This window comes from Hyaena hyaena, unplaced genomic scaffold (genome assembly GCF_003009895.1).
Source record: "Hyaena hyaena isolate Hyena2069 unplaced genomic scaffold, ASM300989v1 scaffold_251, whole genome shotgun sequence".
In the NCBI taxonomy this organism is placed as follows: domain Eukaryota; kingdom Metazoa; phylum Chordata; class Mammalia; order Carnivora; family Hyaenidae; genus Hyaena; species Hyaena hyaena.
In genome coordinates, this window is record NW_024080883.1 from 796322 (window position 1) to 820106 (window position 23785).

A 23785-nucleotide genomic window follows, 5' to 3' on the forward strand; every position below is an offset into this window, starting at 1 on the left:
ATACTATTAAGATGCAAATCAGCTACAAACTGAGCTATAGATTCAGCATAATCCCAATCATAATCCCAGAAAAAGTTTGGGCACATTTTTAAGATGTTTCTTAGATTCATTATTGAACAGCAAAGGATCTAGAACAGAAAAAACTAGATTTGAAAATTAAGAATAAAGTTGAAATCATACCACCTAACTTTAAAAGATAATAAAAAGCTATAGTAATGAAGATAGCATGGTATTAGTAAATGGACAGATATACAAATAAATGGAATACAAAAATGAGTTCAGAAAAACAATACATATAGTCTACAGATTTTAGACAGATATAGATGGGACAGAGTGAACCTTGACCCTTATGTCACACCACATGCAAAAATTAACTTGAAATGGATTATAAATCAGGGGCACCTGGGTGGCTCAGTCGGATGTGTTCAACTCTTGATTTCAGACCAGAGTTTGTATGTTGGGCTCCTAGCTGACAGCATAGAGCTTCTCTCTCTTCTCTTTCTGCCCCTTCCAGACTCTCAAAATTAATTAATTAATTAATTTTAAAAAGAGAAATGGATTATAAATCTAAGTGTAAAACCTAAAACTAAAAAACTGTTAGGAAAAATATAGGAGAAAATTTTTGAGATTTGGGGTGGAAAAAATTTTCTTAAAACATGAAAAGCATTAGCAAAAAAGAAATGTTAAGACTTCACTGAAATTAAGAATTTCTGCATTTTGAAAGATACTTTTTAGAAAATAAAAGGCAAGCCATGGCCTGGGATAAAATATTTTAAAAATACATATTAGATAAAGAATTTGTATCTGGAATATACAAAGGAATTTTACAACTCAAAGTAAGACAAACAGTCCAATGTAAAAATGGGTGTAAAATTAGAATACACAATTCATCAAAAGATATATAGGTGAAATAACACATGTATAAACATGTGGAAAGATACTCAACTTCATTAGTCATTAGGCAAATGCAAATAAAAACCACAGTATACTATTACACACCTGCAGAGAAACTAGAACTCTCCTCCACTATTAGCACAAATGTAAAATGTATACCTATGTTGAAGACCATTCAGCAGTTTTTTATAACATTAAACATACACCATAAGACTCATCACTCTTGCTTCTAGGAATTTACACAAGAGAAAGGAAAGCATAAGTCTATACAAAAAGTGTGTAAGTGAATATTTACAGCAGCTTTAATCATAATAGCCCAAGCCAGAAACAACTCAATGTCATCAACTACTGAATGAATAAATAAGCTGTGGTACATTTATACAATGGAAACTACTTAGCAATAAACAAAAATAAACCAGTTTTGGGGTGTGAAAGTGGCTCAGTTAAGCGTCCGACTCCAGCTCAGATCATGATCTCATGGTTCGTGGGTTTGAGCCCTGCGTCAGGCTGTGTGCTTGACAGCTCAGAGTCTGGAGCCTGCTTCAGATTCTGTGTTTCCCTCTCTTTCTGCCCCTCCCTGGCTCGTTTTCTCATTCTCTCTCTCAAAAAAGAATGAACATTTAAAAATTTTTTTAATTAAAAAAACCCTAGTGATACATGCAATAACATGGATGACTCTCAAAAGCATTATGCTAAGTGAAAAAGTTCAGATACAAAAGGTTTCCCTATTAAAGGAGAGTCAGTAAAAAGCAATACTATGAGGACAGAAAGCACATGAATGGTTACCAGTGTCTCGAGGTTAGGTGAGGGGAATGACTACAAAAGAGATTTGGGGGAACTTTTTGTAAAGATCAAAATATTCTGTATGTTGATCATGGTAGTGGTTACCCAAATGTATACAAAGAAACTCATTTAAATGTGTATTTCTAAAGAGTTGATTTTACTGTATATAAACTACACCTTGAAAAACTTGACTTAAAAAAAAACTTCAGTGTTTAGAAATGCATTTATAATTGGCACTTTCATAAAAAAGAGCAAGGGAATGATTACTGTGAAGGTCAGGATGAGTCACCTAGGGAGAAGATGAGGAGTCGGGGAGAGGGGCGCACTGAGTGCCTCTGGAGTACAGGCAAAGTCCCATCTTGGGTAGGGCTATAAGAGTGTTTGCTTTATAGTATTTCTTAAACTCTGAATTTATATTTTGTGAGCTTTTCCTTATACTTTAATTACAATAAAGCATTTTAAAGTTTAAAAAATAGCCATTCTGTTATTCATTTGTATAATTCCATAAAGTAGCTCTTCCAATTTTGATATTGTGATCGAGTTACCAAAGGATTCTCCCACAGAAAACAACTAAAAAAGCCTGGGCAAATTACAGAAAGTACCTCCCTATGGCACTAGAGAGTAGAAGGAAAAGACCAACTCTGCTGAGCTGGTACGTGCTCAGAGAAGAGGTAAGGGCTGGGTGGAATGTTAGTAAATTCACCAAGCCTAGAGCTTTTAACCTGGCACTAAATATAGCCTGGAGGAAAACAAAAGTCTACTAAGCTGTAGGAACAGAAAATTGAAGCCAGGGGACCATAGCTATTGAAGAGAGTCGGGGGATCCCAGAAGAGAAAGAGATCCCCAGTTATTTCTACCCACACCTCTGACTGCTGAACCACATGTTTGGAACAGACTCAAAGCAGTTCCGGTGAAGGCAAAAGAACTGAATTGAGACTGGAACTACTACCTGCCTCCCCCAAAAAGAGTTCACAGTTCATATACAAGTTAATTGTTAAGACAAAGTAACATACCTATTGCAGGATAATGGAATTCAGAACTTCTACCTGTCATGTATTCATTGGGTACCAGCTATGTCAGGTGCCCATATGCCATTATGCTACGCATTAGGAATATTCTAGTAAGCAAGATAAAGTTTTTGCCTTCAAATGGCAGACAAGAAAGTATAATAAAATTTAGTACACCTGACCTTTGAATTGAACATGGGTTTAAACTCCTACATGGATCTTTTTGATACAGTGCAGTACTGTAAATGTATTTTCTCTTTCTTATGATTTTCTTAATAACATTTTCTTTTCTCTAGCTTAGAAATTTCAATATACTGCTCTGTAACTTTAAGTCCAGTCAATTCAGCATATAATACATATACAAAATATGTGTTAATTGTGTAAGCTATCAGTAGGTCTTCCAGTAAAAAACAGGCTATTAGTAGCCTGTTAAGTTTTTTGGGAGTCAAAAGTTATATATAAATTTTTGGCTGGTGGGGGGTGTCGGCACCCCTAACCCCCATGCTGTTCAAGGGTCAATAGTAAATTTTTTGATAGAAGTAAAGGGAACACGTGATAGAAACACCTAATCTAATGTAAGTCTTTCCAAAATTTTTAATCAGGCAAAGCCAAAGGAGTAGACTATTTAAAGCAAGCCCTCGAGGTAAAATAGATGGTATATTCAAGAACTAAAAGAGGCTCAGTATACATGGTATATATATTGTAAGAAAAAAATGACAAGAGAGGACACTAGTGAGTGTAGCAGGGAAAAAGGGGTCTGAAAAGCAAACCTAAGAAGCCTGAACTAAATTAAGAGCAATGAGAAGCCTCTGAAAGATTTTTAAACAGAGAAGTGATATGATTCACTTATCACTTTTTAAGTGTTCTTGGTGGCTATGTAAACAATTGACTGAAGAAAGGTAAGTCTTGGGACAAAAAGACCATTTCAGAATTCCAAGTGAGACGTAATGACTTCATTTAGTTTAGTGCAAACGTAGGGGCAGAAGTAAGGAGGCATTTACAATATTTTTAAGAAGGTGTATTGACTGGGCTTAAAAAAAGTTACAGAGCAGTCCTGGGAAGGAAGATTCCAAGTCCAATTGTGGACATGCTGAACTATAGTTATTTCTGGAAATAAAAGTGGAGCTTTCTGGGGGTGCCTGGCTGGCTCAGTCAATTAAGCCTCTGACTCTTGATTTTGGTTCTGATCATGATCTCGCAGTCTGTGAGTTTGAGTCCTGCATCAGGCTTTGCACTGGCAGTGTGGAGCCTGCTTGGGATTCTCTCTCAAAATAAACTTTAAAAACTTAAAAAAAATTAAATAAATAAAAGTGGAGCTATTTAGTATGCTGGTGGATAGATCTAGATTTTAGGAGTGAAACCTATGCCAGAGATAAACACTTGGGTTTCATTAGCTTATAAAGGAAAACTGATGCTTACATATTAATGCCATATTCCTGGTAGTCTGAAAAATGGTTGACATTTACACTTTCAACAGAAGAAAACAGAATCAATGAATTAGGAGAACTTTTTATATTGAAATTTCTAATTTCAATACCTATAATGCTCTATACCTCTATGAGTTCCCAGTTTACACTAGATCTTCCTGTGCAATACAGTTTTCTCATCCAAGAAATAAGATGATTCTAATTGTTCAGGTAAGCTTGAAGGACTGGATGAGTTTTGAAAGCTAGGAGAGAGTTTTACATCAATAACAATTTAAATGACTTTAAGAAAAATATGTTTTGTTTTCAGGAAAGGATTATTTTCATATTTAGGGGAAGCATCCACATAAATAACCCTTACTTCCTTTAGAATTTAATTGCCTGCAGTGTAGGGAGAGAGGAGGAGACACACGTCAATCAAATAAAATTTTTGCATAGAACTAATACTCCTTTAAACTTAATAGAGCTCCTAAATAAATAAATAAACAAACACACAAACTTAATGGAGCTCCAACAAGTGACAGAAATAGAAAAAAAGCAGCAGCTGAAAAATACATACATGCTCAGGAAAAATGATAGTTTATATCAAGCTTACCTTGCTCCTAAATTTTCAATGGTTATATATTCATCCTTTCTCACAACTTCAAACTGCAAGTGATGGAAAAAAAATAGCCCTAAAGTAGTTCAATTTTCAAAATTCTTTAATGCTACTTCTTAGCCTTACTATATGAAAGAAGACAATGAGAAGCTAAACAGATTTTAAAACAAGTCAAACAGAAGTAACAAGGTGAGCCATAAACAATCCTAATCAAACAACAAACTACAGTGGATCTTAAAAAGCAGTCCTACTTTATAGCAGTATAGAATTTAAAACACACAAAAATACATATGTAAAAAAAGAAATAATACATATTTATCACTTTGGTCTACTTACTTTTAAACTGAAAATTTGACGAGATACTTCACTAATTAGAAAAAATTAAGTTTATACAATTTGAGTACATTGTACATTGTAATAGGAACAATATCTGATGTTCTACATATATTTTCACGGAAAATGCTTACAAACTGAAAGAAGTTCAGAAAGTCTAAAATTGTTTTAATCTTAGATGCACAGAATTAGATAATCATCCTGGGTTTATTACAACACTTTCCCCATTGGTACAGCCATTGCCTGCTTTGTTTCTCTCCTTCCCTCCCCCTGTATGTGCATCTTTAAAAAAAAAAAAGTTTTTTAATTCTTAAGGACCACATAAATAAAGGCCAGAGAGCTTAGTCATCATCAAAGAGGAAAAAATATGACTAGAATACTATTATGATTCCCAAATCTGTTTGGTAAAATCTATCATTTCAATGAAGGAAAGCAAGAAAAGTAAGAGAAAGATACTTACCAAAATTTTAACAATTCCAGGTACATCACATTGTAGCATCCTTACCATGTCACCTGTACATCCTTCCTTCAAACATTTCCTCCCACTAAAACTCTAAAGTTATCAATAGAAAAAACAATTAATAGAAGAAAAACAAACAATAAAAATAGAAAAAAATCACTAATGTACAAAATTGATTAAAGTTAAGTGCAGATGTTGCTAAATGGTAAAATAAAAGATGTGAATAAACACTTGAGAGTTAGCTGTTTAAAGATGGTCCTGGGGCACCTGGGTGGCTTAGTAGGTTGGGCATCTGGCTCTTGGTTTCTGCTCAGGTCATGATCTCACGGTTCATGGGTTTCAGCCCCACATCAGCCTCCACACTGACTGTCTGGGGCCTGCTTGGCATTCTCTCTCCCCCTCTGCCCCTCTCACTCTCTCTTCCTCACTCTCTCTCTCAAATAAATAAATAAATAAATAAATAAATAAAAAACTTAAAAAAAATAAAATAGTCCAATTTGTATATTAATGGATTTCCTATTTAAAATGCATGATCACACTTTTCTCTCTCATCATTTCTACTTCAAAATCTTCAAGAAGCTATATTATAGCCTAAAATGTACTTGCTGCCCCACAGGGAAAGCAACTTCAAGTAAACTGCACTGATTAAGCAAGTATAAAAAGGAATACTGAATTTTTATCAGATATATGAAGATTCTGAGGAAAGGAATAAGAATGTTGAGTCCTTTCTCTGGCTCTGATCTTGCTATTTCCCCTGGTTAAGTTATGTAGTGTTCTTTTACTTCTCTTTCTAAAGTTGAGCTATACTGAATGCCCTCAAAGAAGGTGAAAATTATGCACATGTTGCTTAAAAAAAAGGCATAATGCTTCATACAATGATGTTTAGTGTACAATGTAAGTTCAGCTTTTATCTGTTAATCCTCACAACAATCTTAAGAGGTAGGTATTACTATCCTCACTTTAAATGGTTTAGAAAACTGAGTCTTAGAGTGGTTAAATCACCAGCCTAATGTAAAAAAAAAAAAAAAAAAAAAAAGTAGGTGGCTCAATCTGCACTTGAACCCAGATCACTCAACACCATATACAATAGTCTTTCTACTATACCACAATTCCTATATAAGGGGTTTTCTGCTGTGTGCAAAACATAAACACTCTAGAACCAAACAGTACAGACCCAACTTATGGCCATTAGCTCACTAAAGAGTAATCAATATGGAATTGGGCTTTGGAATTCCACTTTCATAAGAATTCCGTTATATTACCTTAGGTAAATAGAAATCATTACAAATAGGGGTGCTCAGTTGGTTGAGCATGTGACTCTTCATTTCGGCTCAAGTCATGGGAACAAGCCTGCATCAGGGTCCGTGCTGGTATGAAGCCTGCTTAAGATTTTCTCTCTCTCCCTCTGTCCCCTTCCCCCATGTGCACTCTCTATAAACAAATAATTGCAAATATATGATGGAAGACTATAACATTTATTATTGTCCCCTACTCCTTAAAATAGAAACTGTCCTTAAAATTATATGTATCCTTTCCATTTTTTTTGTTTAACAAATATATTCTTTGACTTTATGTTCTTTATATGAATATATCCAACAATATTTCTATTTTTAGGAATATAAACTTCTAAAAGGGAGGGAACAAATTGATAGAAATCACTAAACAAAGGAACTAGCAGAGTATCCCCAACAAAGATGTGTTTAATAAATGGTGATGATAAACAAACAACACTGAGGAGAAAAGCATCAGAGACAATAGGCAAAGAAAAATAGAGGGAAAGGAAAAGGAGAGATGGATATGAACAGAAAGAAATGAAGAGAAACAGATAAAGGAAGAAATGTTGTGAAGTTCTGGAGGAAAAACAAATACCTGATCATTTTCACCTGGATATTTTAAATTCTTGAACTTTTTCCAACAAATTTTATGGAAATAAACACAGCAACTTTTGCTGCACATTAACTGAAAAAACCCCTGGAGAAGATAAAAGTAACCTGTTTACATGAAAACAGTAATTCATACACATATAGAAAATACTACCATAAGTCTCATTCATTCATTCATTTATTTATACATGAATACCTTAAGTCATTTTCAAAACTATGCTATAACTAGATGAGCTTTACATGGCATTCAAAAATTGATCAACAGCTCACTGGTCGTCAAAGAACTTTATAGGTCATTTTGTATAGGTACATTTTTCCATCACTAAGACAGTGTATTAGGACAGAAGGAAAAGGCAATCAATTTGAACAAGTCAATGTAATCTTTTCCATATACCGTATACAACAAAATATCAGAAATTTGATGTGTGGTCTTTTCAGAGGAACACGCTCTCTGCCCCTCTTCTACTCCATTTTTACATTTCTCTTTTCCTTCAGCCTCAATTTCATACCATTTCCTCCTGCATCTCTGCTAATAATCACCAGACCTGATTTGTTCTCTTACTAAGAATCTAAGTTCTCAGAGATATTCAACTTCTTAACTGCATGCATTAATACTGTAATTAAACTAAGGACTCTTTTTAAATAATATTTTGAGGCATAATAAAAATAATTTTTATCTAAGTTTAATTTTATAATCATATTAATTTAAAATCAGTTAATAATTATATTACCTTGTAATTGGTGTTCTTTAAAATGTCAGCTTCACAAGATCGCTCACAATCTAGATAACTGCAAATCGTCTCCTTCATTATATTACTTTCAGTTGTCTTGATAAAATCATTAAGAAGATCCTAGATTAAAAGTTTTTTTTTAATTTTATGAACTATTAGTAACAAGACTGCAACACTTCCAATATTTTACTTTATATGTCCATTTTATTATCTCCCTTTTTGAAGGCATCATATGTTTTCTTAAAAAACAGCATAGAACATATTTCCCTCATTCAAAGTAAACAATACATGAGGAGGCCCTAAATTAAAAAATACTGGGCTTCTTACTGAACATAAACATGGAAAAAGGAAAAAGTCTGTATTTGAGTCTGTACCTCTATTCACCATCCTAACTCCCAGCATAACACCTGGCATGTTCCTGTTAAAAATTACTTGCTCTGATATACATACAGAGACAACAAATTACTGGGAGCCCAGGAGGCTCTGCAGAATTAAATTGATGGCTGATTTTTAAGAATAAAGATGCTCTGACCAAATTAACTAAAACATTTTAGTATCAAGAAAAGAGAGAAATAAATGAGAGGCATTTAAGGACCTGTCAGTAGGAGGGTAGTATATCCTGTCAGCATAGCCAATAGCTAAATGGAAACGCTAAAAACAACAACAAAAAAAAAGGACTCACAGAATGCATGTAACTACTAAAGTTTCACAGATCTCAAACTTAATACTTCAGTATTGATCTACTGATATTCCCATCAAATATATGCTGCACATACATATAGGCATATATACATATGGATATACACAGCTAGTTATAGGAGTGTGTATCTCTGTGTTCTCCATGTTCTCTACTCCAGCCCCTTGCCTTCTTTAGAACACTAACTACAATTTGTAACTATTTATTATTACTTTTTCCCCTTTTTAATCCTTTTCTTCTTTATTCTTTATTCCTGGTCTTTTGCCTCCCATCTTTGGCATTCATTCAACATATTTACTGAGTGCCTGTTTTAAGCCAGCTTGTTATGGAAGTTATGTATGTTAATGATACAGTTAGCCCTCATAGGACTCACATCAATGTCATCTACCACTATCTATTCAGCTTCAAGACAGAAATCTTGAAGGCATCCACTGCATAATAGATTCCATCACCTTTTGCATGTAATATTTCAACAAGTAACTATTGAGTCTTCTTACAAAATATACTGCAAGTCTTTCCACTTCTATCTCCATTGCTACCGCTCTTTCTTACCTAGATTATTAACTGTAACAGCTGCCTAACTGGCCCCTTCCTCCCCACCTACTCTGCTCCAAGGTACTCTACACAGAAGCAAAAGATGTCAGTTCCTTGCCTAAAACTCTTCAATGGCTTCCCACTGTACCTAAAATAAAGCCTGGAGCCCTTACCAAGGGCTGACTGCAAGGTTCTGCAGAACCTGCTGCTGAACCCAGTATATCTAGCCATCTCTTCAAATTCATCTCTAGCCTTGCTTATTATAAAATTCACATAGTTTTATTTTTTCAGTTCCTCAGACTTGCTTGCCAAGGCCTAAGAGCTTTCCCACACTATATTCCATTTACCTAGAATTGTTCTTCCCCCAGTCTTTACAGAGCTAGTTCTATTCTCAATCTTCTGGTTCCAACTTGAATATCACCTCCCAGAGAGGCCACATATACATATGCATATGTAGACAGATAGATATAGATACGTACAGGTATACAAGTGTGTATGTGCATGTTCTCCATTTTCTCATTTTATTATAAGTTGCTTGTATCATTCCATTGCTTAAAAGTCTTCAGAGGTTTCACATTAACCTCAAGATACAGTCTGAACCCCATACTTGGCTTATTAAGGCCTTCCATTATGTGGCTGATATTACCTGATATATTGTGCATTTATGAAACAAGAACAGATGGTCGTTTAAAAGACAAAAGAATATAATATACAACAACAACAAAAACTCGTGGTAGATACTAGCTAAAATAATCACTGGTTTCAGTAGAAGGATAGGAACAAGGGTAATGTTAAAAATAACAAGCATTTGAGGGGCGCCTGGGTGGCTTAGTGGGTTAGGCGTCCGACTTTCGCTTAGGTCATGATCTCACAGTTCGTGAGTTCGAGCCCTGCGTCGGGCTCTGTGCTGACTGCCAGCTCAGAGCCTGGAGCCTGTTTCAGAGTCTGTATCTCCCTCTCTCTCTCTGACCCTCCCCTGCTCACGCTGTGTCTCTCTCTCTCCTAGAAATAAATAAAAATATTAAAAAATAAAAATAAAAAATAACAAGCATTTAAAAGGACACCACCCCAGCTAGGGTGCCAGCATCTCTAGGGGTGCTATATTCCCCCACCAGGATGAGCTAATCTAAGGGACTATATGAGGATAGGAACAACTGGGGCAGGGAAAGCCACTGGTGGAACTCACCCAGGATAAAAGGGTACAAGTCAGCCCTCTAAATGCCCTGAAAAGAAACTTATCATACTGTCTGGGAAGCAAGACTTTTGGTGGGCTGCCAGGCATCACCCTTAACAGATTAAGAACATGCTGGCCTACAGCCAAAACAGGGTGATTGGAGCATTCCGCTCTACCAGATACTAAACTTTTATTGGATTTTAAAGAAGTACAGGGAAGGAGGACTGGTGGAAAGTCCAAAGCAGCTGGAATGGTGGCTGGGTGGCCAAGAAACTCATGGCAGCAACTATTTTTGGAAGCAGTATGTAAAATAATTTAACATTATAATAACGAATATGATAGCACTAGTGTACACTGGCTGAATATCAGCCCTATGCAGAAAGCTAAAGCTGAGGAAAATATCCTAGGAATTAGCACAAAAAAATAAAATGTAAAAAATTAAGAAAAAAATAATATCAGAGATTCAGTTCAGGATGTCAAGTATCTGAATAATAAACATTTCAGAAAGAAAAATGGAAGTGAAGAAATTATCAAATAAGTAAATTTTTAGAACGTACCGGAACATTTTCAAAACATAAGCTCAGAACACTAGAGAACACAGAATGCCCTAAAAACTCCAAAAACAGGTCACAAGCAAAAGATCGAGAATCAGACCATTAGATTTCTCAAAAGTACTACTAGAAGCAAAGAGATAAGAGAAACACACTGAAGATATAAAGGAAAATAATTTGTACCCTACAATTCTATGCCAGGCAAGATGCAAATAAAGTGTAGAAAAAAGAAATTATCTCAAAGACATGAAAGATCTCAAAAAATTTACTTCCTGATCAAGTGCCCTTTTCTTGGAAGCTCCACCGAAACATGGGAGTAAACCTAAATAGAAAGCTTGAGATTAAAAAAAAATGGAGAATTCTACGTAGAAGTGAAGAATATTCCAAGGAATAAAAGAAAAACCTAAGGCAAATTTAATAGAAATGTATGACTATTAGTAGGATGGAGAAAGAGAAGTATATGTGTTAAGGGGAGGTATAAGAAAGCTAATAAAACCTCCTCATCTGCCATAGTGGGAAGTCAAAGATAGTATCTACCATGGAGAAATATTTAAAAAGCACTACATCTTTTTAAAAATATATAGGAAAATATCAAAGAAAAATGCCTAGAGAGTTGGAAGAAGGTTTTTCTAGTTAGGAACTACAATTAAAGCTGATGGACCACAGACTGCTAATGTTTAAGTCTTCTAATATTTGACAAACTGTATACATGCATTATTTTGCATAAAATAAAAAAATTCACTGAAAAAAGTTTGGATAATAATGAAAAATATTTTAAAAGGAGGAGGAAAAAGAGAAAACTAAGACCAAGTAGGACCTGCTTTAGGCAAACAGTGAAGTTCAATGTTAAAAAGAATACATAAGGGGCACCTGGGTGGCTCAGTCAGTTGAGCATCCAACTTCAGCTTAGGTCATGATCTCACGGATCATGGGTTCAAGCCCCACATTGGGCTCTGTGCTGACAGCCAGCTCAGAGCCTGGAGCCTGCTTCAGATTCTGTGTCTCCCTCTCTCTCTGACCCTCCCGTGCTCACACACTCTTTCTCTCTCAGAAATAAATAAAACCTTAAAAAAAATTTAAAAAAATACATAAAATCATTATTAAGTCTAGGTTTAAAGCCATGTGATTATCCTGATAAATGCCAAAAACTGCTTATTCTATTGATTACTGAGAGAGCTACATTAAAATAGTACTGAGAGTGAAGAGTTTTCTATCTCTCCTTCTAGTTATATCAGTTTTTGTCCTATACATTTTGAAGCTCTATTATTAGATATATACAATTTGACCTATTATAGCTTACTAGAAATTTGAATTTTGTATTTTTACAAAACATCTGCTTTGAGGAATGTATCTGGCTTTAACATCAGCCCAAACATAAGGATCCTAAAGGTTTAAAGTAAAAGTCTGGAAAGAGATATGTCATTCAAACACTAACCAAGAGAAACTCAATGTAGCTATTTTCATATTAAACAAATTAAAAAGTGACTTTAATATGGCTTAAGAAATGGATAAAAGTTACCCCAAAAGTAAAGGATGCCAAGAAGTGTGGGAAAATGGAAACTCTCACACATTGCCTTAAAAATACAAACTGGTACAAACTTTCTAAGAGGATATATGAAGATAAATATCAACAAGTTCACAAGTGATTGACTTACTTCACAATTCCACCTTTAGACATGTGTTCTATGGGAATTATTTGGGAAATGCACAAATATCACTTTACCTAAATAGTGAAAAACTGGAATGTTTAGGATAAACTGAATATTCAACAGCAGGAAACTAGTTATGCAAATTAAAGCACGGTTTTATGATAAACCATGAAAACAAATCATACTGTAGAAAAATCTACTGGGAAACTCAGAGTACATATTTCTGAACTATATATCAATGTATATAACATCATACCAATTTACTAAAAATAAAGGGTACAAGTGTTTATACATGTGTGTCTGGAAAACATCAAAATACTAATATAAGTTTCTCCTTTTGAAGGAATATGGATAAATTTTATCTTTCAGCACTTATACATTTTTCAAATTTTCTGAAATAAGTTTAAGTTTTCCTACTACTTTTAAAATTTAAATCAACAACAAAATAATAGTAAATATAATTAGAAAAAAAGAAGTTAATTAACTACCACATTTAGCCCTAGCCCCGTGTGAAGTACTAGACCTGTACAGCTTTTACTCCTCTTGTTTTTAATGACAAATCTTGTTAATTGTTAACACAGCTACCTCACTTCTCTCTATGTTTTGAATCATACTCACATTCTTCACAAAGTAATGGGATCAATGTTGTTTCTTATACAAAAAGCTAATTTCCAATAAAAGAATGTGCTTGCTATAGAATATGACAAAGTTAGCACAGACCACACTTCATCAAAGAGGATTCTGATTAGTCACAGATGAAACATTGTTTTTGATTTCTTACTTTAAAAGTTGTAGGTAAATCTTCATCTTCTGTAGTATCTACATCAAACCAATGGTCATTTGTATCTCCTATTTCTTGTAAGCTTTTATGAAATTCTAGCAGTCCTCCATTATATCTGTAAGGCATTTTAAAACAAGGTTAGTTTGAATGGGACTCTGTAACTTGATAGTTTACTAATAAGACAATGAGCAACTCGTTTTTATTTTATTTATTACTTTTGTGGCAAGTAGGATGATGATAACCTCTGGCATGCTATAGAAATACAAATACTAGGACTCTCACCTGTGGTAGATTGGGATGAAATACAGGTGGAAGGGGAGGCAATAGATTATGTAGTAGCTCAAGCTTGAACAGTATGGGGGCCTTGGTAATTAAAGGGATTGTAGAGTTGGTTGGCTTTTGTCTACTGTCTTGGAAGCCTTGAAGAAAGAGAATGACAGTCACAGGTCAGCCAACTATTGACTCAGGGCACACTGTGAAAGACAGAGGACTCTATGGCAGCATTTAAATAGACTCTCATCTCCTGCAGCCATAAAGATAATCTGTGCTGAAAATCTGGCCAGATTTAGTCACAAGGTCAAACAAACTGCAAAAGAGACCAAATGTACCTCCTTGACAGGACTATTACCAACTCAGGACACTCTGTGAAAGCTAAAAGGCCTCTATGGTAACATTTAAAAAAAACCTTACCAACTCTAATAAGAGCAAACTGTGCGGAAAATGAGGCCCAGTATTTAATCATAAGGTTAGAACAACAGCAAAGACTAAAAACACTGCCTCAGCAGGACTATTATGCTAAAATTAGGGCTCTGATTGGGAACAAGTAGACCCTGAGGTATGAAATGGAGACATTTAAGTAAAACCCTTAAATTGCCTTGAGCCCGGCTGACAAGGAGTATCAGAATCCCTTTACTGACCAAGAAAAAGTAAGATCTGAGGATCATATCTCAAAAGATGATGCCTTTCTTTCTCAAGATCCTCTCCTATCTGTGCTCATTACCCATAGACCAATAACTCTAGGGTCAGGTATAAACAGAGCCCAAATAAGAAAACAGAGTTCCTGCCCAGAAAGAAAAGGCTTATTCACCCTAAAAATTGCAGAACTTGACTAGTATGTACCGGCAGAAACCTATGTGGGAGTGGATCTTAAGAGTGCTGACCCAATAGACAAATATAGAACTGGATAGGGAAGTGTATGTTGATATAGGATGACTCTTCCACAATTCAAGATTTACTTTCCTAGCCAGGACACCTGAGACACCATGCTGCTAAGAAGGTTACTTGAAGCTTGGATCCAAAAATGACCTATAGTAATTGAGGTGGAGAAGCAGGAAATCGGGGGGCAGAGTATTAAAGAAAGCTCAGGGAGGTAAGGATATTATAATGGACTTACTACCTAAGACCAGAGAAGCCACCACTAGACATAGTTCCCTGGAAAGGCCCAGAGGACACCCTACCTATTAAAGCAGTGTTTTCAAGCAGCTCAGTGGTGACTGTTTTCTATAGGCCAGGGATGAAGGTCAATGGTGCCATCATGTGACTGGGCTTTCTTGTATCTGTGATCATGGAAAACAGATTCTCTCCAATGTTCATCAGTAAAGAGACTAAAGAATAGTTGACACATCTGGGGGAAGGACAGCAATACACATTTTTTGTCTTGTCTCACACCTATGAGAATTCTCTCTACAATATAGACTAAAGAGATTTTGATCATCCTGAAATTCTACAAACCACCACACTGGTTCACAACGTTGACGACATCATGCTAGTAAATGGGAAGCAGGAAGTCTTCTGGGTACCCCAGTGAAAAACAAGCATGCCAGAGGATAGACGATAAGCCTAAAAAGAATCAGGTACTACCAGAGAGATGACTCTTCTAGGAATCCCATGGTTGCACACAGCAGTAATCCTGCATAAGGATTTAAACAACTGTCTAATTCATCTTTCAAATCTCAGTCAAACATTATTTCCTCAAAAAGACTTGATTCCCACAACGAGACTGGGGGGCTAATAAAAACTTTAATTATTCACTGTATTGTCCTTCAGAGCTCTTTATTATATTTCAAAATTGATTAGTCATATAACTGATTATTTGATTAAGGTATATAATATTCATTATAATGTCAGTTACATGAAGATAGGAACTGTTTTGCACACCATTGTATCCCCAACACTAGCACAGTCTCTAGAATATGATACATTCTTAGCAAAAAAATTAATAAATTATGTTACAAATGGCTAAGGATACAAATAAGGAAACAAATAATCCATACTGGTTCCCCTGTACAGTTTCACTAAACATATAATCCCCAATGTTCCCCCAAACACAGCATCTGGACCCTTTCAATGCTTTAAAAGCTTGTTTATACCTTAAACACCTATTTAACTGGTGAAAGTATTAATTATTTCAATCAGCATTTATTTATTAAGTCAAGCATTTTTGCATTCTGAGCACTTTTTAAAGTATATTTATTTATTTTGAGAGAGACAGAGAGAGAGAATCCCAAGCAGGCTCCAACACAGTGCTTGATCTCACGAACTGTGAGATGATAACCTGATCTGAAATAAAAAAATCTAACGCTTAACTGACTGAGCCACCCAGATGCCCCCTAAGTACTTAATCATCTTCGGTTGGCACTATTATTACTTCCATTTTATAGATAAAAAAGATAAGGCTAAGCAACATTGCATTTCTTAGAGTCATTGACTAGATATACAACAGAAAATGGATTTAAACCCAGGTCTGTCAGACTCCAAAGCCTCTGTTCCTAATGTCTTTGCTACACTGCCTTTTATTACCATATTCTGTTATGTTTGGTATTTAATACTCTCAACTACATTAAAGAAATTATTATCTACAGGAACAGGTGAAGAAGACCCAGAAGAACACAAATGTCGTCATACCTGGTATACTGCAAAAACTTTATCCATGTCACAATGCTAAAAGTTGAAAGGCAAGACCTACCCATTTATTAAAACCCTTACCTCTTCTGGGCACATCGAAGCAAACCACGTCCAAAATAAACTAAAGACATAAAGTTTTCACAAATTTCATTTTCTTGAATCACCATCTTCATCACTAGAAATTTATTTTCCGCTTCTGTATAATCCTGTAGTAACATAAAACTAGGTTTGGCTGATGTATAAAGCATTTTTTTCTTTTACAAGCATTATTTTCCAAACTGGAGAAATTAGGGCAGCTTTAATATTGGTCCAGTAATGCAGTCATTTATTCACATCTCTAATTCTAGCATCTCTGTATGTGATCACATAGATAATATACTCAGTGATTAAAATACTTATTTACAAGAGAACTTAAGATCTTCTTTAGCCAACGTTTCAAAATGCATATTTAGAGAATTTCTAAAATCAACATTTTAATTCGTTAAAATCTAGTTACTGTATGTGAAAACACTTACAATGGGCAATAACACATGCTACATACCTCTTTCTTTCCTCTTTCAGTAAGTGCTACACCATACAAAAATAGTAATGTCAGATAATAACCAATATTAATCTGATGTGCCTAAAAAGAAAAAAAAAATTAATTGGCTCTTTAGCTGAAGCTACTTTCCAGCATAGTAAGCTTAATTAAATATCCTAGGCTACTTAGTAATTTTTAAAAAAGTAAAAATTATTATATCATCAATCATCTAATAAGAGAAACAGCAAATACATTTTAGATGTATTTGACAATTCAATCCTGAAGAAGAAAGAGGATAGCTGATGATCTCAAGATAAAACATCAGAGTGTGATTAAAGAAAATGAAAGCCATCAGGATTATTGTCTCCTTCCCTCTCCAGCCCCCACATGCTACAAATAGCTAAGGATCTCCATACAGATGTAGCAGGGAGTACAACTACATTCTGAGTCCCTGGAGTCCTTCAGCAGAGTGCTCTTAGAAACAACACAACACCCACTGTACCAATGTCAACTTCCTGGTTTTGATAATATACACTGTTATGTAACATGTAAATATCGGAGAAAACTGAATGAAGCCTATGCAAAAACCTTTCTGCACTTCTGTATTGTACAGCTATATTTTTGCAACTTCTGTGAATCTAAAATTACCTCAAATAAAAAGTTTAAACATTGTCCATGGTGAATGATATTGTATATTCTGTTCATAAGCTCTCTACTGACTTAAGATCATAACCCAGTCTTTTGTCACATTAACTTTTTACAAGACTGTCCCATAAACAAGATTTTTTGCAGGTACATAGGAATGATAAGCATCTGCAGAATAGAAGTCTTTTTCTTTACTGATATAACTGTACTCTCTTACTTAGCATACTTCTCATGGCCAACAGTACACATTTATGAAGTAACTGGCTGGTGTCGGAAGTTTGGCTTCAAACTGATCTCAGTGCAAATAGACATGCGTATTTGCTCTCAATGGATCAAGTCAGTTTGTGTTTACAAACTGGTTTCCATCTTAAAATTTTCATCTCTGCAGAGGAGGTAAAATGCAGTTCAGAGAATAGACTCTAAAGCCAAGACTAGATGGATTTGTATCCTGACTCTACTGCTGAATTAATAAGCAAGTTGTTTAACCTCTTTACTTCACTTTCTAATCTATAGAATGGGAATCGTGGTGGTGGTGGGGGGGGCCTAGTTATGAAGGCTAAATGAGGTAATCCTTACAAAAAGTGCTTAGAACAGTGTCTGTCATATAGCAAACACTAATTAAGTGTAAGGTATTATTTTATAACTTTAAAAAATTGGTTTCACAAATAAATACAACAGAGCCTTTGGCTCATACAAGTCTAAAAAGAACATTTTGAGAACAGGATAAGATGTGGAATTACAAATATAATTACAATTATAAAGACAAGGTAAAGAACTCAGTAATTTATAGATGTAAGTGGTATGTTTCTGCTCTTCCCTTCCTACCATCCCCCATCCCCACCATTAGCAGGGTATTCCAAGTACTGGAACTCAACAGATATAGAGATATTATTGGCAACTGTCACCTGCCCTCACCCCACTACCACCTCCTACAAAGCTGCCCTACCTATCCTTGGTGGCCTTAAGGAACAGAGAGAGCTATTTGGATACAGCAGTAGGCTGCTCTGATCATGACAATTCCAATTCTGCTCAACAGTGCTACCAGGAAAGGGATCTCTTTCATTTCTTAACATAAAACTCATCTTGGAAATAATGCCTAAGTACAGTAGGCTAAGCAATCCACATCTGTTAATGCTCATTTATTTCACTGCCTGACAACCTGGTCAGTGGGAGAAACAGCACATCTTCAGCATCCCAGAAGTTCTTGCTGAACGCTTGTTAATGCAAACTCCCTTTTGCTGCCTCTTTTGACTCCGTGTACAACTCATTTAGGGTGGTATATATCACCAGTTAGAACCCCTATCCCGAGAGTCCTAAATAAACACGATTTCTCCACATCTTTCTAATAAGGGATTTGGTGTCTTTGGGCACCTTGGTTGGTGCCTGGGCAGTCTTTTCTTGAAGATAACTCTAATCCATCATCTACATGTGTACAAAACTTAGTTCACTGATCCAAATTATTCAGAGAACTGATTTTCCCTTTCACTGTCCTATATACTATTGATGATGCCAGGTTTATTCTTCCTCAGATTTTCGATTTATTTCTAAAGTATCATTTGATACTGAACATACAAATATATCTTGTTAATTTTATCTTGCATGAGTACTCAAAAACAGATGATAAAAGCTCCAATTTTTACAAATATAGAAATATCAGAAGAGGAGCTGATTAATAACTAGGAAGAAAGGAAGGAGTGGTTTCTCAAGTTTATAACTCTCTATTTCAATTGGGAAAGCCCAGTATTACTAGTTCAAGTTTCTCTTTATTGAAGAACAATTTTATGATAGGGAAGGGACTAGATTAGGCTCCTCAAGGACATGCAGTCATCAAAAAGTACAAGACACAGAAAGGAAATAAATGTATGCATACTTTTACTCTAGAGATAAAAGGAAAACACAAGTTGGTCTACACCTTAAAACAAGCATGCATTGGCTACCCTCTCATTGAGAAATGTTGTCCAAATCCATTATTTCAAACTTTCAAAAGAAAACACTTACAGTATAATTAGTAGCCTGAACATTCCTAAGTGCTGCTTCCATTTGCGTTATCAAGAAACGTAAAGTTAAAACAGGAACAATTTCCTCCCCATTCAGGCTGTTAGCTGCAACTTCTCTCTGTGGAAAATAATTTGGTCCAAAATTTAAGTTAAAGCAAATATCTACACTTACTATTATACAAATAATACATGCTCATTGTAGAAAATCTGGAGAGGATTTAAAAAAAAAAATCCATACCAGCCAGATACAACTGTTCTCTTGTTTGTTTTTAAGTAGTCTGACAAATCTTCTCTTTAACTATTTCCTCAAAACACTTAGAAAGCATTCCTAAGCCTGCCAAGGGATTGGCCACATCCACTTCTGTTAGTAACCTCAGTTTATACTCATACCTTCTATTCTCTAAGCCTAGCTAAAATCTTCCTTCCAGCCCAGAGCCTGTGGTAAGCAGGAATGCTAGCATGAATACCAACACCTGGGCAGGGCATCTTAAGCTACGATCTGACTGGAATCAAGCTAATATAGGATTTATCTCACAGTTTGTTACTGTCATGCATGAAATGAAAATAGGACAGTGTGTCATCTTTGTATCCATTTCCCAAGGCCTTCTACCTACAAGTGCTTGGCTTAAGTTCCATAATCTGTTTAATGATATATTATCTGTGTGGAAAGTTTAACCTACACTTTCTTAACTTGGTTTCTAGTATAGGATACTGTTCCGTTTTTCTCCTAGATAACTAGAGACTTTATTTCCGTCTCTCCAGCGCTCAATTTAATGAACCTCTTCTCCGTCATCACATACATTCCCTAGGTAAAGTAATCCACTGTCAGATTTTTAAATGGTGTCTACATACTGACAGTTTCCAAGTTTATATTTCAAGCTCAGAACTACCCATTAATTCCAGACTCGTATATCCAATCAGTTACTCAATAGTATCTCTTGAATTTGAGTAGGCACATAAAACCTAACACTGAAGTTCCAGTCCTTTAGAACTAAAAAAGCCGGACAAAATGTAAAAACCATTTTTTGAAAGCAACAGAAAGCTACCAAGGCATTGAAAATCTCTGGAGCCAAGATTCAGATATGATACTGACTTTTGAAGCCACTTTTCTCCTTAAGGCAACTGCCATTTTCAGTTGTAGCTGAGGGGCTGAGATGCTAGGCGTAGATTTTAGCCAACTTACAAAGCTAGGGGGAAAAAACAGAGGGTATGACCTATCAAGGATGAGGGACCCTGCTAAACACCTCATTCTTTGGTGGGGACCCTGAAAAAATAAATATACCCTTAGAGTAAGAGTGTCTGTTTTGGTTCCAGTTTGAATGCAAGTAGTTTATTTGGGAGGTGCAGAGAACAATGGTGGGGAATAGAGATGTGATAAGGGAAGGAAAAGCAAGCTTTAAATTAATGAGTGGGTTATTAAGATAGTTAGCCACAGTGGGCGGCTAGGGTTAATACAACAGGGAGACTATAAACAGTGAAAAATACAAGCTTCAGTATTATTCAACTCAAGGGGAGAGAAAACTGGGATATTTGCAGAACTCCCAAGGCTCACTGATTGGTGATGGGGTGACGTGGGAATATTAATTCCTTGGGACTTCTGAACTGCCAAGAGGAGTACACCCTTCTATAGTTCCAGGAAAAAAAAAAAATCTTGAGGCATAGAGACATTCAAAACTGGAGACTGTCCATAGCATACTGAATTCAGACTCCAAGGGGCCAAGAGTTATGTGCAGGACACTCACAGTATCTACTATAAAAACGTAAACCATAAATAGACCCTTCTTCACAGAACAGAAGCTTGGAAACGTCTCAGTCCCTAGGTAAATGAAGTGATCTGCCATAAAAGCACAAAGAAGCATTACTAAGGGAAGGTTTTGTCCAGTTTTTCTAGTACTTCTCAATGCAAGGTTGCTCTAAATCAACTCAGGCAGCCATGCAGGTAGCAGAATTCTCGATAATTCTTTAGATGACTATGGAATTAGTTTTGATGTTTTCATGTTCATTCATGATTTGGGTTTTTTGTCTTTTTCTTAAGATTTTTACCAGGGGGGTTATCATTTTTACTGATCTTAAAAAAAACAAGTTTTGGCTTTATTGACTTTCTCTTTTTTATTCTATTTCAATCAATTTAGATATCTTTATTACTGCCTTCTTTTGACTTTGTTTTTAATTTATTCTTCTTCCATTAATATCCTGAACTTTAGGTTTAGATGACTGATATTCAACCTTGCTTCGTCTTCTAATACATACATTTCAAATTATATATATTCCTTGAAACACAAATTTTACTTAAACACAAGTTTTGGTATACGTATTTTATTCAGTTCAAAAATTTACCTAATTTCCATCGTGACTTCTGACCCATGGTTTACACTTAAGAAGAATGATTTTTTAATCATTCTGTATTGATTTCTAAGTGAATTGTACAGTAGTTAGAGAATATGCTCTATATTATATATTGTGATTCTCTGATGAGACTTGCTTTGTGACTAACACATGGTCAATTTTTGTAAATGCACTTAAAACAGAATGTGTATTCTGCCACTGTCAGGTATTGTATTTCGTGTTTTGTCTGTGTGTGTGTCAATTAGATCAAGTCTGCTATTATTCTACCAATTTTGTGTCCATGTTCTATCAGTTATTAAGAGAGTCATGTTAAAATCTACTGGGATTGTTAATTTGTCCAGTTCCCATTATATCAATTTACTCATCTTCTCATACGTAACAGTTCTGTATGTATTGGATCTACTTCTGGAATTTATCTTCTATTTTCTAGACTTGTCCACTGAGTCAGAAGCAAGTAATATAATCTTGTACTTATGAAAGCTTCATATTAAGTTTTAGTATCTAAGTGGGCAAATTCTCACCCCTTTTCCCCTACACTTTTCTAATTTTCTTGGCTATTTTTCCTTTTATTTAGAGTTAGCTTTCAGTAATAACAAAACCAAAAACAACATGCTTTTGTCATTTTTATTGGAATTATGTAAGATATGGACAGTCTTATCACACTGTGTCTTCCTACATGTATTGCTTTTCATTTGGCCTTCTTACCTTAGAGTTTTATAAATCTCTATTTAGTTTTAATATGGAGTATTGATTTCTAAACTTAATGTGAAAAAAAATCAATCTGTAGGTACTTGCTAAAATGCAGATTCACAGACCTACCCCCAGAGATTTTGATTCTTTAGGACTTTAGTATGGGGTTCAGATGGTCTCATGTAGGTGGTATAGGAAAAACTCTGGAGAAGTAGTTTCTGTCTTGTATATTTCTTAAGTGTTTTCCTAGCTATTTTACCTTTTTCTGTTGTTATCTGTATCTTCTAATTGGCCATTGTTTGCATATAGAAAGGCCACTGATTGTTGTTTCTGGGTGATTTCCAAAAGATAAGAGGGAAATAGTGGCATAGTTCTATCAGTTTCAAACCAGAATTCATACTGGAAAATTATCTCAGTTAAGGTTATAATAGTATGTAGTCCTCGGATATTTTTAGAGTTTGTTTGAATTGCCGGTCATAACAGAATTGATTTGTTTCATGGAAATAATTAATAATGTATTCTTCCACAGAAAAAACAACTGTGGAATTGTCCCAATTAAAAGCTACAAAGAAATGAGAAGAACATTTTCTTTAACTTTGAAAAACTCCATTCATTTAGGAGCTGATATCCATCTTATGCTGAAAGTTTCACAAATTACCTAAGAAAACTATTTCCAAGATGGAAATCTACAGTGTATTTTCTATAGTACTTTACTCATAAATAAAGAAGTTTTGGATATCATTTTTATTTATCTTACATTTTTGAAAAATTTGTTAACATCTTACAAATTAGGAAAACTGAAAGCAACTCCATGTACCAGGGTGACATGTTATGGATTATTGGTAAAATAAAAATAAACCCTAGACTTCACAGTCAGTGGCTACTGGCTAACCTACATTCCCACCATTATTCTTGAAATAACAGAGCACCAACTAACTTACTTCATTAATAAAAGTCTGTAAGTCAAGGCCTTTCACAAAAAGTAAGATGAAAATTTCAAAGCTTTGGCTATACTGTTGGGAGAAGGAAAGGAAGGAGAAAAAGAGTCACTGCAAAGTAATTAGAAATACATACATGATTTCTGCTCCTAGGTCCTGATAATTTCTGGTCTTTGACTCTGGGTCCTGACACAGAACTCCTAAATACCTTGGAATTTCCTGGGTGATAGGAATATCTTTTGTTCT

The 23785-nt window shown here is 35.1% G+C and overlaps 1 protein-coding gene across 1 annotated transcript in view; it reads right to left on the reverse strand.

Moving 5' to 3' along the window:
* Positions 1–23785, reverse strand: part of DZIP3 (DAZ interacting zinc finger protein 3) — an 89102-nt gene that overhangs the window by 47603 nt on the left and 17714 nt on the right. Inside the window, exons 5-12 of the mRNA XM_039244988.1 lie at positions 19567–19683; positions 16945–17025; positions 16485–16609; positions 13500–13614; positions 8114–8233; positions 7369–7470; positions 5500–5592; positions 4704–4756 (exon numbers count right to left, since the gene is read on the reverse strand). Of these exons, the coding sequence (XP_039100919.1) occupies positions 4704–4756; positions 5500–5592; positions 7369–7470; positions 8114–8233; positions 13500–13614; positions 16485–16609; positions 16945–17025; positions 19567–19683 (806 nt within the window). The remainder of the gene's footprint in view (positions 1–4703; positions 4757–5499; positions 5593–7368; positions 7471–8113; positions 8234–13499; positions 13615–16484; positions 16610–16944; positions 17026–19566; positions 19684–23785) is intronic.